Here is a 13,779-nt window from a genome sequence, read left to right on the forward strand (position 1 = left end):
ATATTTTAGCTAAGCACAAACCAAACCACAAACGTTCCAAAATACTCCATTAATTCATACAGGACCCACAGCTCTGTGGAAATCTAAGGTTTCATGGAAATACAAGGCTTCATCAACCACCTATATAAGAGCCATGTAGCTAAATCCACATTATTTGGAGAGCACAAACTTCCATCTCCGTATTGGGCAATGCTCATTCAAGTTCAGGAGAACTTACTTATAACTTATAACTTAGAACTAACTTATAACTTCTTATAACAGAGAAATGTATGCATGAAGTCAGCAGAACCATAGGAAGAAGTGTTGATTAACACATGGACTAATTACAAAACACAGCCCAATCACATTATTTAAAAAATATATATGCATCTGGAGAATTCTTAAGAAGTGACAAGACAAACCTTTGGAAAGAAAATATAGGAATTGCTGATGGCATTAAATGCTTTTAACACATTACACACATGCTAACATTCACGGAGAACTTGTGTATAAATATGAAGAAAAAGCCTTTACTTCAGGCAAATAGATCAGGACTATTGAGCTTTTTTGAAAGTTAGAAGATATCCAAATTATTCAGGTATTAGATATTACAAGGAAAAGAATATGTGGGAGGATTGTGCATCTTTCAGATAAACCTGTTCCCAGTTTAACAGACTGCTTTTAGAAATCTTGAAAAAAATAAGTAAAACCTAGTTGCTGTAAAAGATATTTAACTACCCATTATTAGCTTTAACTATCAATGGTATTTACAGGTATTCAAAACATTCCTCTGAGATTGCTGAGTATTTTTTAAAAATCTGCCTTTGTTATAAGCATTCAAGAACTAATGGAGTATTGAAAACAGCTACTAGGAAAATCAGGTAAGGGATCACTCTGATGAACATTTGTGTGCCCAGTGTATGAAGGGCAACAATTGAGAACTCAGGGTTATGCAAGTGTCTGAAGATGAAAACAGGATGTTTCAGCTCTCTGACTTTCCATTTCTGACAAAACACAGAAGAATATGTAAATGAAAATACATGTAAGCAAAAAAAAAAGCCGTATCAAATGCCCATGGTGTCGTAAGAAGAGGACAGGGTACCCTCTTTAGCATGTTTGACCTGCGTACTACCTTGAAGTCTTGTTAGAGTCTTGATAGAGTACTATGAGATTATTTGGTAAGGCTAGGCAGGATTCAAGTGCATAGACAGCCACTGCTCTCATTTAATCTTTCCTTCAACCTGCATGGAATGAGTAACAGGACTTGCTGATCACATTAGCATTATTTCACGTTTACTCAGCATCTGCACCTCAAGATGTCCAAAAGGGACGAGTCTGGGATAACTGAGCATTTCCAGTGAAGCAGCCCTACCTCTGGGAGCCATGGTCTCTCACACAGCTACTGGACAAGCCCAGCAGCTCTGATCTCATATAATTCTGACCAGGCCACTCCTAAAATGCAGTGGCACCATAATACCCATTATAAGCAATGTAAATGGAATTTGCAGACAATCCTTAGAAGATGAGTGAGAACATAGAAGGAAAGTTCAGAGGAGCCAAATCAAGTTGATTGACAACATGGTGATTGAGTGAATCTATAATCCACTAGTTCTGGAAGTAAATAATTAATGAGGATGTTAAGAATATGTTTAAAACAGTACAAGGAGGTACAACTAGCAGCTATGGATAAAAATCCTCTTATCTTTCCACTGACAGTAGGATCTTTAAAATGAAGAGCTTACTGTGGCATGTAATGGCATACCTACACTAGCCCAGGTCTCTACTGCAGAGTGACATGGAGTAGAGATACTGATGTCAGCTTTAACTGAGCTAGCTCAGACACTAAAAGCAATTTAACCTCTGAAGCATTGAGCTCCATGTGCAATAATTTAATGTCTGCAATATAGACATGCCTTTAATCTAGCAAGTAACAAACAGTACTCTGCTTACTAGCAGGTATTAAAGTTGGTGTTATTGCATCTTCACTGCTACTATAAATGTTAGGGAAATTAAGGTAGCATTTGCTGGAACATGCTTTATTCAGTTCTTCCCTTTGCTGTGGAAACACATGCTGAGAATAATCAGTGTGAAGAATGGTTAGTTTCCAAAGGAGGTGAAAGAACCTCATCACAAAGAACATGGGAAAGAAGGCTGGTCTAGCACGCAGAAATGCAGAAACCTGGTTCCTTGTGTGGGGATTAACTGAAGGCCCATCAGATCTGTTTAATCCCTAATACTTATAATTTTCCAGAAATATTTCTTTACCTTCAAATTCTTCTTCATTGCTAGGCAGTGAATTTCTTCCTTTCTGTTTTACTTCCCTTCTGGAGACAAACAAAAGATCATCAGACTCAAACATCTTCTCCCTGGGATGCCTTTTGTCTTCTGCTCTCATCTTCTTTTTCTTTTTTCCCCTATCTTCTTTCACAATACTTTTCTTTGCTTCTTCTCCTCCTTCATCTTCCACAGATGAGTGAGGATGGGGCTTTGTGGTCTCTCTGTCCAGGCTGGAAAATCAGACAAGGAAATTCACTAAGCTAGAAGCAGACATATTGTACACTATTTTAAATCCTTTTTTTACACGGCATAGATTTCACCCTTTCCCACATCTCACAGTATTGACAAGAGAAGCACTTATCACACTCTTGACCATTTGACAGGGCTATAAATGTCTTACAATTCAGTTTCCTTTTTATTTATAAAATAAGTAAAGAATAGCCTAAAACAGAGCTCTGGCCCCTAATTCTGTCTACCTCTTATGACTCCAAAAAAGGATTTGGGCAATAATTGTCTTTTATGTTGTGGGCCCAGAGCACATAGTGTTTTACTTTGCATATGGAGTTTGCTAGTTACATTTGCAGAGTGCTTGTTCTGCCATAATTATTTCTTTCCACTGGGACGGCAGGAAAGCACCCCAAACAGATGCTAGCATCTGATATTAAAATTATGAGAGCTATATTAGTACCTCTAAAGATTAGTGAATTAAGCATGACCCCTAGTATACACCACACAAACATCAAAAGACAATCCCAAGGAACCCAGAGCTGAAGAGCTAGCCACGCTATTGTAATACATCTGTGTGCGCTGTGGACTCCTTGTCAGCAGGGGATCCTGAGCCATCCCTTTTACTTTTCTTCCCTTATTTGTACAGGACTTAGCACACAAGGATTGTCTCTTTTTGAGCTTCTAATACCATATTGCATTCAAACTTCTTGTTTCCTTTCTGATTAAATTATGCTTCTACTTTGTTCCTATCAACAATGTTAGCATGCTCTCATTAGATCTGTGCGCACCCATGAGCAATATACTGCACTGTTCCCCTTTGATAAGTATGACATGGGAGGTAGGTATCTGTTTTAGAATATAATAAATAATAAGCTTCATTGGGAACCACGCTTCCATGCCCTCTAAAAGTAAGGGCTTTAATGGAAACTCCAATTCAGTCTGGGCTGGAGCACTGCCATAGCATTGCTAATATTAGTAACTGATTAATGTGTAACTAATAAAACACAGCTGTTTAATGGCTTTGAATGTACACCTCCTCATAAAAGGAAAACAATCATTCAACACAATGTATAGTGGTTACACAAAGAAACAAATATAAAGTAAAATCATGACCAGTGCCAGCGTTTCATGATGCAGCAACTGAGTTAATGTAGTCAATGCCCAGAAGAGGACATTGTGTATGTCTATATGATACTAAAGTGATATGTTAGGCAGCAAGAAAAGAATGAGATTTTACTTTACAAGCATGTGGCTTTACAGAGAACTCAAAACCTACCTGAGAACGTTACAAGCAAAAGACGGACATTCTGAATTAGTTAGTGCATTGTCAGGGACTGTCTACTCAAATCTTACAAAGCAATTCACTGTAGAGAGCTATAGATCCAAGAAGAAGGAAACTTAAAAGGCTCTTAACTATAAAAGCTCTATAATACTAGCCTTCTACCATTAATTCTTGGAAAAGAGACTAAAAATTCAGCAGAACCAGATATCACACATATTGTGGAAAACAATGGAGAAAAATATATTGTAGTAGATTATAAACTTGGGAATGTACAAAAGAAGATGCTGTGATTCTGGCAGCAAATTGTGGAATATTGCTGATCAGTAGTGATCACTGAGGTTTTTATTGGCACACCAATGTACTTCATCTGGGTACCTGGGGATTAGGTCTATGTTGCCTATATGCTAAAAATTACTATTTATGTAGTTTGTCCAATGCCAACAGAGGATCCTGGGAATCCCAAAGGCTCAAATATGTCTAGTTCAGGGCTGTAAGTGGGTATCTAAGTTAAGAGAGTCTCAGTTTCAGATGCTCTGCTCTCTTTGTCATTTCTTGCTAGCTGCTTTACACATTTCACTGCACTCTGTGCTATAAATCTTGACATTCAATATACATCCATGGAGACAAAGTACCTAAATTCCACTCACAGAGCTGCCCAATGCTCAAGTGTTACTGCTCTGAGTCCCACAACATCCTCTTGTGTACCTGGGCCTTGGTGTCTTTAAAACACTAGCAATCAGATGTAAGTAATAGCATTTGAAATAACACTGTTTGGAGGCACTTCTCATGTCCCTTTAATGGGGGTAATTTGAGAACAATCCAAATAGTGCTATCGTCAAAAATAGAGACATTTTGCAGTAAAAACATTGTCATTTCAAATATGGTGGTTTGTTTCTAAAATCTACAACTGCTGCAAGAAAAACAAGAAACAATGTAGTGAAAACTTTGGACCTTAAAACATCTGTAAGACATTGGTGCGCTCAATCATTATGCTTGCAAAATTTATGCTCTATTGCAGGCCATGTTAAAACTGTTTTAGTTTGGTTTAAAGGGGATAAAATGAATGCCTTAACTGAGAGTCTGTATTTTGTGCTGTGGCAACAATATTGTTTGAAATATTTTATTTAGATTTCATTAATTTAATTTCAATCATCTGCTTTACAAACTGGCCAGTGCATTTACAACCAAATCGGTGTTTATTAGCTGGAAACACTATATAGAAATTCACGATTAATATGACTTGAATATGCAGTTTCACAAACTATTTTACCCAGACCTGCCAGATTTGCTATCACTTAATCTAAAACTTAGATCTAATGAGTACATTTCTTTCTCATTTGCAAAAAAATTAGTGCATTCATTTCAGTCAGTTCTCCAAAGAATTCCTCTCTTTGCCAGTGAATAATTCTGTTTTCTCACCATTTGTACATAACAATGGCAAGTCAGCTTGCCAATAAAGTCTGTTTGGAGAATGAATATTAAATTTTATATTAAAGCACTCAGTCATGAAACAAAGCATGTAGAATTGAAGCCACTTTTATTGCTTATGCATTTAGTCACATCTTTTCTTAATAAGGTACCTCATTTAGAATATAATCCAACTCAGTGGAAGGGAAAGACTTCCACAGATTTTGCTGGAACTCAGCTCAGTTATATACCTGACTCTTTTCAACCGGTTGTATGCATTAAGTAGGAGACCATGGTCTTCAGGTTTACTTTTTGGTGAAATGAGGCTACCACCATGTAGGTGATCTGGCCTGGAAAAGGGCATTGATGTACTTCCAGATTTGGAATTCTGCTCAGTAATGTGGGGGGATTCATTTGTTTATGTGCTGTGGCTGCAAGCTGACAGAAGACCAAGTTTCAAACTGCACTGGAATGACTACTAGAAAATGTGTGGGAAACAGGGCTTGAATCAGTGTTGCTTTTTTGTTCCATCATTCTCAGGGAATCCATAGATCAGCCCACGACCGGTACCCTCACCCATCATTTTCAGATGTAATCTTTAACACTGATCATCATACTAGAAAATTTCAATAAAAATGAACTTCTAAAATTGCCCTTAAAGGTGGGATTTGTCCTGTTCAGCCTCTTGGGAAGAAATCTCCCGTGACAGAGATGACACAATTCTTTGGCAGCAGTGCCCATACTACGTTGACATACACTGAAGAGGAAACCCTTCAGTCTAGAATCCCTATGGGATGTCAATGCAGATGGAAGATTCAAAACAAAAGTATATGTTTTCTCACACAAAATGTGGAACTGCGCAGCTCCTTCTGGGAAGAGGCTATGGATGATAAAGGTTTACGTGTGTTCAAAAAAGTAACTGCAAAAATTTGTGGAAAAATAATCCATGAAGGCTGTTAATACAGACACTCCAATTCTGCTTCAGAAGATCCTTAAATCACAAATTGCTAGAGGTTCGGAATGTATTCTGGAGAAATATCCCTAGATGATTGTTCTGATCTTATTCTACTTCTTAAGATCTGTTGTTGCTTGCTGTCAGAGATTGTTGGTGCTCTGAAGGTTATCACAATCCAATGCTGTTTCAAATGGATTGAACTAGAACTTAATACAAGATGAAAAAGTAGTCCACAATCACTTGGAACCACTGCATGTTCAGCATACACTTCACACCAGAAAAATGTTACCCTTGCTGTACATAAGTTCTGCAGAACTTAAGTAGGGGCTGATATTCATCCTACACGCTCTCTCCCCATCATTCCACAGATTTAAGCCCAGTAGAAGATCCAGCATCTTAGAAACAACTTCTGATTTAATGCATAGCTTTATATCACCTACGCACCTGCTATGCCACCTGGACGCTCACAAGTCTATGGGGCCAGATGGGATCCACCTGAGAGTATTGAGGGACCTGGCGAAGGAGCTTGCCAAGCCACTTTCCATCATCTATCAGCAGTCCTGGTTAACAGGGGAGGTCCCAGATGACTGGAGGCTTGCCAATGTGATGCCCATCTACAAGAAGGGCCAGAAGGAGGATCCAGGGAACTGCAGGCCTGTCAGCCTGACCTCAGTTTTGGGGAATATTATGGAGTGGTTCATCTTGAGTGTGCTCAATGGGCATGTGCAGGTCAACCAGGGGATTGGGCTCAGCCAGCATGGGTTCATGAAAGGCAGGTCCTGCTTGTCGAACCTGATCTCCTTCTATGACCTGGTGACCCACCTAGTAGACGAGGGAAAGGCCGCAGATGTCATCTACCTGGACTTCAGTAAAGCCTTTGACACCGTCACCCATAGCATTCTCTTTAGGAAGCTGGCAGCTCATGGCCTAGGCAGGGGCACTCTTCACTCAGTAAAAAACTGCCTGGGTGGCCAAGCCCAGAGAGTTGTGGTGAATGGAGTTAAATCCAGTTGGTGACCGGTCACAAGCAGTGTTCCCCAGGGCTCAGTTCTGGGGCCAGTCTTGTTTTAACATCTTTACCAACAATCTGGATGAGGGGATTGAGTGTGCCCTCAGTAAGTATGCAGATGACACCAAACTGGGTGGGAGTGTCAATCTGCTTGAGGGTAGGGTGGCCCTGCAGAGGGACCTGGACAGGCTGGATCGATGGGCTGAGGCCAACTGTATGAGGTTCAACAAGGCCAAGTGCTGGGTCCTGCACTTCGGTCACAACCCCATGCAACGCTACAGGCTTGGGGAAGAGTGGCTGGAAAGCTGCCTGGCAGAAAAGGACCTGGGGGTGTTGGTAGACAGCCGGCTGAACATGAGCCAGCAGTGTGCCCAGGTGGCCAAGAAGGCCAACAGCATCCTGGCTTGTATCAGGAATAGTGTGGCCAGCAGGAGCAGGGAGGTGATTGTGCCCCTGTACTCGGCGCTGGTGAGGCTGCACCTGGAATACTGTGTCCAGTTTTGGGCCCCTCACTACAAGAAGGACATTGAGGTGCTGGAGCGTGTCCAGAGAAGGGCAACAAGGCTGGTGAAGGGTCTGGAGCACAGGCCTTATGAGGAGCGGCTGAGGGAACTGGGGTTGTTTAGCCTGGAGAAGAGGAGGCTGAGGGGAGACCTTATCGCTCTCTACAACTACCTGAAAGGAGGTTGTAGTGAGGTGGGTGTCAGGCTCTTCTCCCAAGTAGTTCGTGATAGGACGAGAGGAAATGGTCTCAAGCTGCACCAGGGGAGGTTTAGATTGGATATTAGGAGAAATTTCTTCACGGAAAGGGTGGTCAAGCATTAGAACAGGCTGCCCAGAGAGGTGGTGGAGTCACCATCCCTGGAGGTGTTCAAAAAACAAGTAGATGTGGCACTTTGAGACATGGTTTAGTGGGCATGGTGGTGTTGGGTTGATGATTGGAATGATGATCTTAGGGGTCCTTTCCAATCTTAATGATTCCTAGTTTTTACTTTCATTAAAAATAATGCAGCCACCAAGCCAGGAAACATGAAATTGCTACTCTACCCTTAATTGGTTTAGTGGTGGACTTGGTAATGTTAGGTTAATGATCTGGACTGGATGATCTTAAAGGTCTTTTCCAACCTAAAAGATTCTATGATTCTAAATATCTTAAAAGAAAAATAAGGTCTACAACAAATAGAAACTCCATCTCACCTTTTCAGCAATCCTCTAACAGCTTCCTGGGGCTAAGCGTCAAGTCATCACATCCCACCAATGTTTCCAAAATGAAATTAGGGCAATAAATTGACAGATAATAAAATGGTAGGACAGACAGTTAATGCTCTTCTGGTTGACACGCTTGTGGGTCAAATCACTTGGTTGCATGTGTAGAGCAACCCAGTTCACAACAACTGTAGTTAGAGTACTACATATGGAAATTTGACAGCATAGTTGAACTCAAAGTGCACCATTTAGGATTCATGTACAATAACTTTTATATTTTTAGTTTCAAGCACACTCACGTCATATAATCCACCATCTGTACCATTCTTATGTACTGACAGGAAAAGGCATACTTCGTTTGGCTGATTTTAATAAGCCCGCTTCTTACACAGTGTTCCTGCAATAATACAATCAACATTCATCTAATTTAAATCTAAATCTCAGAAACAATGAAGATACATATGTATAAAAAGCCAACTGTTTTAATGTAACTGTAATCAGCCTCTAAGTAATGAAGATAAAAGTTTCAAGTACAAAGTACATTTTCTTAATATGCACTATGAAAAATGCAGTAAAATCATCACAATGGCTTACAAACAAACAAACACAATGAAATGAACTGAAGACTATACTGACTGTGATAAAAGCCACTATGTTTCTCATTTGAGCAGCATGGAGCTTGTGAAAGCCACCAAACGGATTAAAGAGGAAAAAAGAGAGTATGATTTAAGAATAAATTATCCTACAGAATTTCTTGGTTCATGTCTATTACATGAGCTCTTCATTGAGCCTTGAAATCTGATTTACTTTGGTTAGCCCGAGACAGGGATTGGGACAGTGAGTCATTAGTCTGGAAAATTATATCTGCCTCATCAGAAACAGAATAATGGTAATACCATTGCCAGATTGGTACAATCTTCTAGGTTTACTTACTTTCCTGTTGTTGAATATCAGAACTGTGTAGAGTTTATCACCCATTTCCACCCTCTTTGGTGTTGCTATGACAATGGCAGGTGCATAATATTCATTTCCTGTCTGTGTCCCAGTTCTGGCAAACACATAATCTCCAACCTGCACACCCGGAAAGCATCAGTTTGCAAGAACAGTGTAACTTGTAAGTTTTAAAAGACATAAAAGGTAAATATTAAGATATTTTCACACAAATCATCATTCTAACATGTTTCCATGCTTTAATATGGATCTTTAAACGAAAAGAAGAACTTCGTCCTTGTAGGTACTGATAACTCACAATTTCCACTGAATCAGGGAGAGAACACAAAGCAAAAGTAAAGGATAGAGCCCTACTAAATGTACCAGGGCTAAACTAGCAAGATGAACAGAATAAGGAAACTCTTACAACTCTCCAGCCCCTTGAACTTCACGCAAATTTATGGTTTTAGTAAGCTTTTAAACCAACCTTGGGAATTTTAGAGAATTCCATATGTAACTGACTTATACAAAACCGTTTTTCTGGGGCTGGGCTAGATGATCTCTAAAGGTCCCTTCCAACCCAAAGCATTCTATGATTCTATGATTTTAAAAATGAACACAGAAGTCACAATTTTCTATCAAATTCTGGAGATCTTCTCTAGAATTGGATGGTCCCCTTACAGAATATCAGGAACTACCTGATCAGGATTTGCCTTCATTTCAAAGGGAAAAAAAGGCATGTCTCTAGCTTTAAGTGTAACAAAACAGTTATAACAATGCTTTTTGTAGTGAAAACAGCTGTATCCATTCTGCATCCTTTTTGTATCCATCACCACTCTCGTGTGTAAAATAAGAATCACCTGAAAAAACAACTGTGATTACAGGTAGTCAGCTGATAAATTTTAAATAAAACAGAAATTGAATAGGAATTTTTTTTTTTTTTATTACTGTTATTTGCCTTAGTATAAGGTTATCTGCTGGATTTAAAATACATTGTGAAAAACAAATGTTTATAACCTGCTGCACATCACATTGTTTATAAAAGACTCTCCTTGATTCATAATCTATGTGCTAGGAAACAATCATTCTGCTGGTAAATAGCTCACCCTTCTTCTCTAGGTGGCCAAATATTCATTAATAAAGAAAATAATATAGAATTCTAGTAAACAAAGGCATAGGATTACAATGAAAACAAGCTCCAAACAAATGAAAAATAGCATGTTGAAAATAGCATGATATTATTATCACTAAAATCTCTTCTTTAAAATAAATAGATTTAAAAGATTAAAAAATCATCTAACCTTTATTCTGTGTGTGACCAAATGAACAAAATTAAAAATGCATATTTGCTGTCATAAAAAAATACAATTTTTCACCTGCAGATATGGGCATGGCATAGCACCTCCCACAGGTATAGTGAACTTCACAGGTACAATCCAGGTCTCCCCATTGTTGAAGTCAACACGTGCACAGGTAGAACTGATATTCTTTACCACAGTTCCTAAAAAACCCAACATAATAAAATATTCAAATTATTTTTCTTTTACCCCTTGTGGAAATTTTCTTTAAAAATCCTATAGGCTGTCACACATCACTTGAGGTCAAACGTATCTATACTGTACATTCTTCATTTTCATTTAGCTAGGGTAAGCTGTGCTAGGGCAATAGAGAAATTTGTACCTGAAAAAATACAGTCTCAGTAACCATTCTTAATAATGCCATAAAAATAAAACTAAGAATAATTTCCAAGCCCAGGTCTGAAATTTGTAAGCTGATCAGGTAAATGATTGTTGACATAATGAAACTATTACCGCAGTTAAAAATATGTAATTTAAAAAAATAAACAAGTAAAGGTAACACAAAAATAAATACACATACACACACACTCACACACACACACTCTTTTTTTATGAAACAACAGAACACAATTTTACCTACTAATTATTCTGGCTCAAAATTCAACAAAAAGGCAGAAGCATTTAGTGAATTCTTTGAACACACACAAAAGCTCGGCCTTTGCCAAACGCTCAACAGAAACAGTCAAGGGAGACATCAAAGAGGGATAGGTTAATACTCTCGCATACTCAGTTACTCCTTTTAAAGGACTTCCTTCCATACTGTTCTTATATAAACGTATCAGAAGCACATCAGCACTGCTTTCTAATGTATGTCTTTTTATAAATGCATATATATGTACACACAAGATATATATTCATTTTTCATGAATATGCACATGTAATACTAAACCTGATGAAGGCAGAAGTAGCTAATTATGACCAAAACTATGTTTTATTAGTATTAATAATTAAGTCTAAAAAATATTTTAAATGTGGACAAAAATATATACCTGGATAATAAAATCCTGTGACATCTGATCTTGCAATCACCTTTTGGCTTTTGTGAGTCAAAAATACTTGGCCTTTTGTCTTTTTTTAGACTTTGACTTCACAGTTTCTTCTTCAAGTCTCTGTAATTTGATACAATTATTTTTTCCACAACAACTAAGCGAGTCAGCCTCCATCTATTCTTTGGAATTAATTAAAAATTTAGGCAATGTAATGTTATGACCTCTGCAGGTAATTCACAGCAAACTGGAATTATTTTAAACATTCACAACAGTTATAAACAGAGGAAGCTATTTTGCAGGAAGTACTCATGGATAAGATCATCTGAGAGTTTTCACTATAAAACCTTGGTTTACATGGTCATAACACCTATATTTTCAAGTGATCAGGCAGAAACTTACCTTGATGAATTATGGTTCTGGCTGCCATTTTCCTAGAAAAAATTTTACAAAGTTGTACAATTCATATTCAAGAATGAGGTAAGGAAAAATCAGATGATTTGGCAGAATAAGTGAACATGCTATACACATCCATTTTGTCCAGATAGGTTGGTCTTTGCAATAATCTTACTTTCGTTAAAAGTACCTCACTGTATGGAATGACCAATTAAAAAAATCAAACACAGAATAATTTTTTTTTTTTTTAATCTTGAAGTGTCTGGAAAAAAATGTTTATTTACAAACTATAAACTCAAGTTTTTCAGCAGTTCTAAAACATTCCAGCTTAGCAAAATATTAAACCACATTTTCCAGAGCTGCCACTGCCCATCACTCTGCTCTGCGAGTTTGAGTTCTTCTTCCACTAATTCTCCTCTTTGGGGGCCAACTCCCCAGACTACAGCTCCTGTAACGTACCACAGCCAAAAAGAACACTGGAGCTCACTGTTGAATTGCTCATCAATAAGTCTGGGGCACCATGCACCAGGTGGTGAGAACAGAAATACTGATGAGGCTGGCTAGTTGTGGACTGACTTGAAGTCAGTGACTGCAATTACTAGTAACTGAATGATGAATGCAAAAAGCACGATGGATCTCACACGACAATTGAGGCAGGGGGCTGTGGGAAACACAGTATGTGAAAAATAGTCAAAGACTCACAAATCACAAGTGGCTTTACGTAAAAACATACTGTTGGGCTTTCCGAGCTTCTGAGTACTTGAATTTACAGTCCCCATATTTTTTTACCTGAAAGCCTTTTATATCTCACATTAACATTTTATGGAGTCTCAGTGTTATTTGCCTTTAAAGTAAATCATGTTCCTGAATCCCTTTTTTTGTAGAAGAAAGAATTTCTTCCCATTCAGGGCATCTCTCTTACAGGAAGTTTTGAGAGGATCAGGGTATTATGTGTATATGTCAGAATGGGAAAGAGCACTTTATATTTTGCTCTTCTGAGAAAATTAAGAAAATTGATGATATAAAAACATTTTCTTTCTAATATGAAAAAGTCTGTAATCCCAGTATTTTTAGAAGTACATTTTAATAATCCTCTAGAATAACAATGTAATTTATATTTATTACAATGGCAAATTAATTCTTGAAAAAGTCTACTATTTTCTCCATACTGCTCACAATAATCCTTCTAAATTATAAGCATGCAGAGTTAAATAAATCATAGTTTTCCCATTAATTTTTAAAACACGTATGTATGAGCCTACGTCGTAAACAATATGCAAGCATCCATCTTTTATACAGTTCCTTTGAATCACAAAAACATACAGCTTGAAATCTCAAACTTTTCCACACATCTACACCCTGTTATGAAAAACAACCATAAATCACAGACTCCTAAAAACCCCTGCTTGCTAGGCTGTGTATGACCTGCTTCCTTGTCTGACAACATCTTTCTTCCTAAAAATATATTTGATTTTGATACTCTATTTTCCCTTACAGGTAATAATGACAGAAAAGATAGAATAACTTAGTCAAAGTTGTTTGTTCTCAGTTTTGCTATAGCTATCACAAACTCTCTTTTCCAATCTCCCACTCAAAAATCACAAACAACCCTAAAAAAAGTCCTAAAATTAAGCAAAACACACACACACACAAGCAAAGAGATATTTTAAATGGGAGATATGTGGGGTTTTTCTAGTTTATTCTTTACCCCTATAGAATATAAATTATATCAACACTTCTGTTTTTCAGACTCAGTCTAAACCAGA

At 37.9% G+C, this 13,779-nt stretch overlaps 1 protein-coding gene across 1 annotated transcript in view; it reads right to left on the reverse strand.

Moving 5' to 3' along the window:
* Positions 1–2,209: 2,209 nt before the first annotated feature.
* The window catches only part of VWA3B (von Willebrand factor A domain containing 3B), a 64,123-nt gene continuing 52,553 nt past the window's right edge, over positions 2,210–13,779 (reverse strand). The window contains 6 exon segments of the mRNA XM_075726659.1: positions 2,210–2,486; positions 8,643–8,740; positions 9,277–9,414; positions 10,650–10,774; positions 11,621–11,687; positions 11,690–11,740. Of these exon segments, the coding sequence (XP_075582774.1) occupies positions 2,210–2,486; positions 8,643–8,740; positions 9,277–9,414; positions 10,650–10,774; positions 11,621–11,687; positions 11,690–11,740 (756 nt within the window).

Source organism: Pelecanus crispus, chromosome 1 (assembly GCF_030463565.1).
Source record: "Pelecanus crispus isolate bPelCri1 chromosome 1, bPelCri1.pri, whole genome shotgun sequence".
NCBI lineage: Eukaryota > Metazoa > Chordata > Aves > Pelecaniformes > Pelecanidae > Pelecanus > Pelecanus crispus.